Source organism: Perca fluviatilis, chromosome 4 (assembly GCF_010015445.1).
Source record: "Perca fluviatilis chromosome 4, GENO_Pfluv_1.0, whole genome shotgun sequence".
Classification (NCBI taxonomy): domain Eukaryota; kingdom Metazoa; phylum Chordata; class Actinopteri; order Perciformes; family Percidae; genus Perca; species Perca fluviatilis.
Window position 1 is genome coordinate 594,769 of NC_053115.1, and position 10,000 is coordinate 604,768.

The 10,000-nt window shown below is 42.5% G+C and overlaps 1 protein-coding gene across 1 annotated transcript in view; it reads right to left on the bottom strand.

Moving 5' to 3' along the window:
- The window catches only part of LOC120558119 (protein TASOR-like), a 48,366-nt gene that overhangs the window by 14,841 nt on the left and 23,525 nt on the right, over nucleotides 1–10,000 (bottom strand). Inside the window, exons 9-13 of the mRNA XM_039799024.1 lie at nucleotides 9,613–9,718; nucleotides 7,387–7,490; nucleotides 3,949–4,052; nucleotides 3,531–3,603; nucleotides 2,446–2,520 (exon numbers count right to left, since the gene is read on the bottom strand). Coding sequence (XP_039654958.1) covers nucleotides 2,446–2,520; nucleotides 3,531–3,603; nucleotides 3,949–4,052; nucleotides 7,387–7,490; nucleotides 9,613–9,718 — 462 coding nt within the window. The remainder of the gene's footprint in view (nucleotides 1–2,445; nucleotides 2,521–3,530; nucleotides 3,604–3,948; nucleotides 4,053–7,386; nucleotides 7,491–9,612; nucleotides 9,719–10,000) is intronic.

A 10,000-nucleotide genomic window follows, 5' to 3' on the forward strand; every position in this document is an offset into this window, starting at 1 on the left:
ACTGGGGAAGAATGGAGAGGAGGTCCAAGCGAAGATGCAAAACTCAAAAAAGGTTTACTCAAAAAGGCAAGATCCAAACTCGAAACAGTGAGTGTAATACTCAAACAGTGGCCGACAACTGAGGAGTGAGAAACAGGAACTTAAATACACAGATGGTGACGAGAACAGAACAGGTGAAGATGATTTAACAAAACTAGACACAGGTGTTGACACTGAACTAATGAACTAAACAGGTGAAGACAGAAATGGTGAAAACAAACTGAAAGTCCATGAAAACCTGACATAAAGTCCATGAATAAAATAAATTTCATGTTTTTTTTTTGTTTTGTTTTTTTACAGCTTCAAAGCTTTTTTTTCAGTTTCAGATCAGTTTTTCAGTTTCAGACTTTCGGCCCCGATTTTGCATAGGGGGTCATAGTTCTCGCAGTAACACCATTTCCTGAAGGCAACATGACAGAGGAGATTCTTCTGCCTTCTTTGTTAGGCTGTCACTCATAATTCCACTCTGAGTTGAAGCCACGCCCCTTCGAGTTGAAGCCACGCCCCCTACGCAAAATCGGGGCCAAAAGTCTGAAACTGAAAAAAAAATGTATCTAAAAAGTAATAAAAAAAGCTTTGAAGCCGTAAAAAAAATAAGTTTTGAATCTGAAAACATGAAATGTGGAACTGAAAACAAAGTGAAAAATTTAAATTTATTCTATTTTTTTCTATTTAATTTATCTAAATTTTATTCAAACTGAAAGAAAAATTGGTACACTTCATTTTAGTTTGAATACATGGTTTTTATTATTTCAAGTTTTAGACCAAAACTTAAATTTTCAATTTCAAGCTTTAGTTTTTCAACTACATATATAATCTTTTCAAATTAACAAAACATTTGGACCTGATTTAGCTCCATAGCTCCATCCAACACTAATCAGTGTTGTTTATAGCTACAGTGGGTCAGCTGACTATGTGTAATAATGATCTGTTGCTCATAGTGACAGACCAACAGCTCTATGAAACCTCTTTCAGCTCACTCTCTTTTTAATTACTTCCTTTTGTCCAACAGGCAACACTGGATAATAGAAATGCCCCGAGCTGATCCTAAACATTAGTACTGGGGGACGATCCAGGTATGTTTTAATGGCTCTGTATCGGTTAAAATAAGGCCGATCAAAAACTAGATCGGGACAGCCATACTGGAGAATACATGATTTGGAAAATATTGTAAATAAATTGTCCAAACACCCAGCAGCCCCTAGCCTGGGAAAACCCTGACGGACTTCTGGCAAATTTGAGATTTGCTCTGCAAGTCCGTCTGGCCAAGAGCCCATTCAAGCCCATTTCCAATTTTTCCAAATCGAGGCACCAATCACAACAGTTGAGGAGGGCTCTACACCAATCACAACCGTTGAGGAGGGCTTTACACCAATCACAACCGTTGAGGCGGGCTCTACACCAATCACAACAGTTGAGGAGGGCTTTACACCAATCACAACCGTTGAGGCGGGCTCTACACCAATCACAACAGTTGAGGAGGGCTCTACACCAATCACAACCGTTGAGGAGGGCTTGTACACCAATCACAATACCGTTGAGGCGGGCTTCACCAATGACAACAGTTGAGGAGGGTTTCATTAACCAATCACAACCGTTGAGTTGAGGCTTATACCAATCACAACCGTTGAGGCTTTAACCAATACAGCCGTTGAGGAGGGCTCTACACCAATCACAACAGTTTGAGGCGGCTTTACACCAATCACAACCGTTGAGGCGGCTCTACACCAATACAACCGTTGAGGCGGGCTTAGATTATCAATATATCGATATTATATCGATATCGTTATATGAGACTGATATTTTTTTTTTTTTTTTTTTTTTTTTTTTTTATAATATAAACCGAACGAGGAGGTCTACACCACAACACAACCTTGAGGAGGTTTACCAATCACAAGAGGAGCTCTCTACAACCAATCAGACCGTGAACTCTACACAATCACAACCGTTGAGGAGGGCTCTACACCATCACAACCGTTGAGGAGGGCTTTTACACCAATACAACCGTTGAGGAGGGCTTTACACCAATCACAAGCGTTGAGGAGGGCTCTACACCAATCAGAACCGTTGAGGAGGGCTCTACACCAATCAGAACCGTTGAGGAGGGCTCTACACCAATCACAACCGTTGAGGCGGGCTCTACACCAATCAGAACCGTTGAGGAGGGCTCTACACCAATCACAACCGTTGAGGAGGGCTTTACACGATGACGGCGAGCAGCTTCTTGTTTACATTCAACATGACGGCCACCAAAGCGCAGCGTCACCCAGATCGTTGCTCCGATTGGTTGAAGGACTATCCAATGGCGCCCAGAGGCATTTGAGCTGTTAATGACGCCCCCTTTGGAAATGGGCTGAGAATGAAGCTTCCCCCAGACCCCCTCTCAGTAGCCCCGGTGTTACTCACTGGATTTGGCCACATCTCTGGACTCCGGGAACACAAACAAGGCCTGAAGACACCTCTTCCAGCTCTCTCCTCTCTCTGAAAAAAATACAACAACATGGCTTCTCTTACCTGAAGTTATAATGTAACATGTATTCCGTATAACAGCACAAACTATACATTTAAAGAGTGTACTGGCCCAAAATATGAAATTATGACTCAACAATTCTATTTTGATAATTGGCCATGGTAAAAGTGGAAAGATTCACTCCACCTCATGCAGTGACACACCAACCAGCAGTAGAGCCAGTGTGTCTGATCGGTCTCCCCGAGTCGGTCCAGAAAGTTCCTCAGGACACACCGAAGAGACGCCGACTTGAGCGTACGTTCTGCACTCGCGCGAGACGCAATACGTCTCCATAACAGCAGGCGGCGCCAATCTGTATTGTCGCCCCAAAAAATTTAAACCGGAAATGATAATGGGCGGCTTGTTCAGAATCCGATATCTCATATTGGACTAAAATAGTTCACCGAAACGTGTTTCTGAAAACATCTGAAGAGAGAAAGGGGCCGTGTAGTGTCTGAATCGGTCTTCATATCAGATCAACAAAGGTCAGTTTAGAAGATTTTCATCAGATTTTGAGAGACTCTAGCTCATCCCGCTCCTCATTTATTTATTTATTTATTTATTTATTTATTTATTTATTTATTTATTTATTCATTCATTCATTCATTCATTTATTCATTTATTCGGGACAGTGCACATTAATGAACAATCTAGACATTTCTGTACAGACTGTAAATGAGCCAGGTTATAGCATAAATGCTAATTTTCACCTGTAGCCCCGAGGCATTTACGGTAAGTGTTTTAACATAAGTGCACTGATTCGCTAGTCAAGGGCTAGCTCTCCACCAATCAGATGGGTCATTGAGTACGTTTCAACAACTCAAATCGGCCAAAATTAAAGCAGACGGCTCCTCGACTGACGACGGCACAGAACAGACTCGAGTCACCGACCTCGCCAGACTGTCCCACGGCCGATAATCGGGTTGGTGTGTCAGCGCCTTTACATAGTTTACCCCCCCCCCCCATCTGACCCATGTCATACCAGAGGGTGTGGCCATCTGAACACTGGATATCAGGAAGAGAAAGCCTCTGTCTGTAAGCTGAGTCACCAAAACCTGAAGGGAGAACAGACGACATTCAACAATTATTACAGCTTAGCAAGGATGAACTTTTAGCTTTCACCAAACACATATTCTCCAGAAAATGCAGTTTTCTTCTTATGTCATATTTCTTAAAAGCTCAATTGTAAATATACGTAAATCCTATCTATCTATCTATCTATCTATCTATCTATCTATCTATCTATCTATAAGCCCTGGCCAATATCGTACATTTTACATTGTTGTTGAATAATTGTCTTGCCCGTACTGTATACGAGATCCTGTTATTTCTCTATAGTGCAGCTGTCCTAAACTCAGCAAAATAAAACTGATATAATTATTAAAGCAAGCCAAACTCACCACTCTGTTCATCTCTAGTTCCTGCAGCAGTCTCGTCACGCTGGTCGTAGACCGACTTCTGTCAGTCACCTCCAGAAGACTGCAGCAACGGCCATTTTTCACAACTACACACACAAAAATTGTCAAGAAATTCTGCTATAGTTTATACAATACAACAGTAATAATACAATAGGCAAAAGGAAAGCATTTTCTTATTTACACACTTTAAGAATGATCCCTGAAAAGGATTGTCCTGTGATTGTGTAAATGCTGATTACTACAAATCTGCAAATGGTCAACTTTTGAGATGCTGAATGTCAACACAAAATAATGGCTGGAAGAAAGAAAACAAAGGTCTGGAGGGCTCAGAAGTTCAAACAAATAAGGAAGGTACACTTTGGAAGGGAACACAAAAGTTCAAAAAAGAAGAATAGGCAGTATATATCCACTTCAACATATGCCATAAGACATATTGGACTCCTCAGTAGAGATACGTCTCTAAAGGCATTCCCTCCCTATCTGGGAGTGTGAACAGGTCTGGGAGTGTGAACAGGTCTGGGAGTGTGAACATGGTCTGGGAGTGTGAACAGGTCTGGGAGTGTGAACATGGTCTGGGAGTGTGAACATGGTCTGGGGTGTGAACAGGTCTGGGAGTGTGAACATGGTCTGGGAGTGTGAACAGGTCTGGGAGTGTGAACAGGTCTGGGAGTGTGAACAGGTCTGGGAGTGTGAACAGGGTCTGGGGTGTGAACATGGTCTGGGAGTGTGAACATGGTCTGGGAGTGTGAACATGGTCTGGGAGTGTGAACAGGTCTGGGAGTGTGAACAGGTCTGGGAGTGTGAACATGGTCTGGGAGTGTGAACAGGTCTGGGAGTGTGAACAGGTCTGGGAGTGTGAACATGGTCTGGGAGTGTGAACATGGTCTGGGAGTGTGAACAGGTCTGGGAGTGTGAACAGGTCTGGGAGTGTGAACAGGTCTGGGAGTGTGAACAGGGTCTGGGAGTGTGAACATGGTCTGGGAGTGTGAACAGGTCTGGGAGTGTGAACAGGTGCATGAGTTCTGGAATAAAACAACATCAGTAATATCTGATGTGATAGGATGTTGACTTCCTACTGACCCGATTGTCTTGTTACTTAATGACCACTCTAAATTACCCCTGCTTGGGAGACAGAGGAAAACTTGGCTAGCCGGCTCAACCACAACCAAGAAAATGATAGCTTAGCGCTGGCTCCCCCCTCCCTGGTTGGTGTATTTTTTGGACATAGTTATATGCTGGAGCTCTCTACAGCAAGGATTAACAAAGCCAGGTCATCTACTATACAGCTATGGAGAAACACAGCAGCACAGGTATCAGTCCTGATGACCTCAGCATCACAAGAACTAGAGGAGAGCGACTAGGCAAGGTGTGATTTCTTTAAAATAAAGAAGAAAAGGTCCAAGGCACTCCTGTTGCAAAAAGTTAAAAAGCTAAATAGAGCTTGGTAGCAACCCACACGTAGCGGCACAAACAGCCTTCTTCTACATGTGGGTTGGTACCAAGCTCAACTTTAATGTACTAACTAATATCAATATCGTGGTATGAGACATCGTAACATGGCATAAGTGTCTTCTCCTGGTTTTAAAGGCTGCATTACAGTAAAGTGATGTACTTTTCTGAACTTACCAGACTGTTCTAGCTCTTCTATTATTCACCTTTTACCCACTTAGTAATTATATACACATTAAAAAAATCTCATTGTGTAAATATTTTGTGAAAAGCACCGATAGTCAACACTACAATATTGTTGCGGTATCGATATCGAGGTATTTGGTCAAAAATGTCGTGATATTTGATTTTCTCCGTATCGCCCAGCCCTACTGCAGGTAATAAGCTCACCTGTGTCCCTTCCATCTCCAGCACCTGCCTAAGCTGAGCCCGCCCCTGCTGATCCTCTGGGACTGCCTGCCACAAATCCCCCACCACCAGATGCCATCTGCCTCCACCAGGACAGCCCCTCACCACATCGTTTTACTCACTTCATTTACAAGTTCAAAATAAAACTACATACTCTGATCCAGGGGTCTTCAACGTTTTTTTTAGCCAAGGACCCCCTTAACTGAAAGAGAGACGGATCGGGGACCCCCTACCACATATAGTGTATAGAACTGAGTTATTTATATATTTACATATTCATCTGGCCCTACAGTAACTTTTAGTGCAGCCTAAAGCATTTAGAGATACCTGTTTATACATAGAATACTAAGCTATTCAAATAGCCTAATAATTGTTGGCATGATTTTATAAATCATGTTTTAATGTTAAACACACACATTAATATTAAACACACACATGTGGAACAGTCAATCCTTTGGGATGAACTGTCTCTGTGGACGGCTACCTTAGTGACTACATTCAGAGGTGTATAGTCCAGGTGCCAGAAAGTAGAAATCCTGTCCAGCAGCTGTCCCAACCATCACTAAACCAGCTCCTCTACCAGGTAGATGAGCTCGTTAGTGAAAACACCTGTTCTAGATGTAGAGGCAGATCCAAAAACATGGCAGGATTTTTACTTTCTGGCACCTGGACTATACACCTCTGGCTACATTACCTATTGGCCAGTAAGACTATCATCAGGGGATTTTCTATTTGCTAATAATATGTTGGAATCATTTTAAGACTTTTTAATTTTTGAAAAAAATAAAATGAACTGCGTGTCACCCCCTATCTCTCTCCCCCCTTTCATGTCCATCCACTTCCTCAAGTGTGAACCGTAACAACAGCCATCTAAATAAAGTTTTTGTTACTTTGTGTAAGAAGGGTAACCTGACTCCACCAGATGGATCGCTTCCCATCTGCTCGGCATATCCATCTGGGAACTTTCCGTTGGAGAACTTTTGGGAAGGGGGGCGAAAATCCTGGTTATCTGATTGGATAAACCATCCGTCTATCACCACCCTATAGTTGGTGATAGATCAACCAATCAGATCAAACTCTTGCCAAAACCAGTCGGGAGAAGAGCAGAAACATCTTTTCCTCTGAGGAAAGCCTCCAGTGCCGATTATTTTCTGCTCTTCTTCCAATGAAGGAATACTTTCTGATTCAGATAAAACTCGCTGCGATAGCTACGCTCATCTCATCCGAGGAAGCCGCCACGTTGTTTAGACCGAACAGTCGCTTCTCGTTGGGTCACACCTAAACCTGCCTCAAAACTCAACGCTGATTGGTCGGTCGTTTGGCGAACGGCTCCAAAGTTTCTCCATCTCAAGATGCCAAGACTGATCTGAGAGGAGGAAACTGGAGCTCGCCAGATCAGGACGCTCTCACCAGGCTATAAGAAGAGCGCCTTGGACCTTTCCTTTTTTTTTTTTTTTTTTTTTTTAACAAAATAAGGGCTATTTGTAACTCAGCCCAAAAGTATGAGCCTTGAGATCGAGCCCTCCTCTGCATCCATCCCTCTGAGGGTTAATGTGGCGTCACCTTCTTGGCTGCTGTTGTAGAGGTTGTACGAGAGCAGGTCGGAGGGCAGCAGCTTGGTCACCTGCTCCAGCTTCATCAACCAACCGATTTCCAACTTCTCTGGTCTGGAGGAGACAAATGATGAGAACCACACAGAGTGAATCATTTTAAAATGAGAGGATTAAATTGTTACACCTTGTTTTTTAGTTGGTAATAGTTAGCAGGGATGTAACGATGCATCGTTGTTATCTAAACTCAGTTGAACAGGTGAAGATAACGTTGTCGGTACCAGTGAAGGTTAGGCTCGGTAGTGAAGTTTGTTAGAAGTGATTTAAAGATTTTTGGGGGGGGGGCTTTTTTCCCCTTTTATTTCAGAGTGAGAGATAGTAGCTAGACAGGAAAGGTGGGAGAGAGAGATGGGGGATGACACGCAGCAAAGGCCTCAGCCTACATGGGGAGCACGCTCTTACTGGGTGAGCTAGAGGCCGCCCCTGTTAGAAGTGATTAACGTAGCCCTGCAGTGATTTATGCTGAGTGAGCACTGAGCCAGTCATGGCGACTTAGGAGGCAATTTGGACTTGTGTGCTCTGATTAATTTGGCGTGCAGTTAACTCACCAGTCATAATTTAGCTTTAATGAAAACTCAACTCCTGGCATTTGCTCCTGGTGTTTTTCCACCACCGTTTTGAAAGAAGGAAATAAAGGAGAGAGACAGGCGCAGCAGCTTTCAATGTGATGCATTTTCTTTGTAAATAGGTGCTGTACGCTGGATCTAATCCATGCCGATGTGAAGAGCGATTCATGTGGTTTTCAAAAAGTAACTGATAAATATTTAAAGAAACTTTAATTGTTGGTGATGTAGCCAAAAGGGAAGCATTGCTCCTGTGAGATCCCACATAGTATGTCATACTATGACATAAAAGCCTTGAAAAGGTTTTTGCACAAGGCTACTTCCCAATAAATTAATAAAACGTGCTGCTAACGGTGCCAACAAGGAGCTTAACCCAAGGTCATCTCTGTACATCTAAAATCTAAGGGGGGGCAGCTAAGTTAAAAGGAAAAAAAGAGGAGAAGTACAAACACAGAAATAAAACATTAATGGATAAAAAGGAGCAGAAAATGCAGCAGCTTCAAAATTAAAGACGACTGATAATGTAATTCAGTAGGTCTTTTTTTTAACGGAGCTAATTAAGGCAGAATTGTTGAAGTTGTTGAAGGTGCATCATTCACTTTTGATGGAGAAAGGCTAGCTTTCTGATTTAAAAAACACATTCTATCCCTACCTCTGTACTGAACACATGAATTTGTTATTTCTTTTTTATTTTAATAGTTTAATTTGTCAGGGACCATGCACAGTTCAGGGCCTGTACCAGAGTTAGCTATACAGCTAATTTACATCTGTGGTCCCTGGGCAAGGGAGATAAAAGGACAATATAGACAATACTTTCAAAACAGGTAAAAACTTAACAACAAACAACATGTGACAAGCATTACTCACACATTAACCAAAACACAAATATACATTCCATGTTATAAAAAGGTCAATGATCACATAGTTGATTTGCCTTCAGCCAAGTCTTTAAGGACATTTTAAAAGTGCTGAGAAGACTTGCACAATCTCTAATATGAAGTGGAATTGAGTTCCACTTTTCTACTACAGTAAATGAAAAACCTGATTGACTAAATGTAGTCTTCTAATTGATGTGATCCTGAGGCCTGTACTACGAATCAAGCTCAACATGCCCTGGATTTATTTCAGTGACCCGGCTTCACCTAAAACAACCGCGGTCCTGCATAAGCTGTGTCACGACGCTGGTTAACAACTAGTTGAGTCAACCATCAGGGTTTCCCCAATCCAGCGATGTGCACGGTCACAAGAAAGTCTTGCTTCGTAGTACAGGCCTCTGCTGTCTGACTGCTACACCAACACAGCAAACAGGCACCTTTTCATAGTATTAAAATGCCAGAAAAAAGGTTAAAAATTGATCAGTGTTCCCCCAAAAAGCCCAAAAATAACGTCCTCAAATGTCAAATGTCAAAGATATTCAGTTCACTGTCCCAGAGGAGAGAAGACACTACAACATATTCACATTTAACAAGCTGGAATCAGAGGATGTATTACTTTTTTTTGGTAAAAAATAACTTTGATTAGACTATTAGTCGATTATCAAAATAGTTGCAGATTCATCTTTGCAGCTCTAATTACAAAGTTGCTTGTACAGTCAGAGAAGGCGGTTCAGTACTCACAGTCTGTGGGGCAAGAAGGGAGGAGAGAAGGAGCGAAGGGAGATCTGGAAGAGAACCTGGTCCCCTTTCACCAAATCTCCAGTCCACACTGTGAACTGAGCACGCTCTGAGAGAGAGACAGAGAGAGAGAGAGAGACAGACAGACAGAAAGAGAGAGACAGAGACAGAGAGACAGACACAGACAGAGAGACAGATAGACAGATAGAGAGAGAGAGAGAGAGAGAGAGAGACAGAGAGAGAGACAGAGAGACCGAGAAGGAGAGACAGAGAGAGACAAAGAGAAAGAGAGAGAGAGGGAGAGACAGACAGACAGAGAGAGACCGAGAAGGAGAGACAGAGAGAGACAGAGACACAAAGAGAAAGAGAGAGAGAGGGAGAGAAAGAAAGA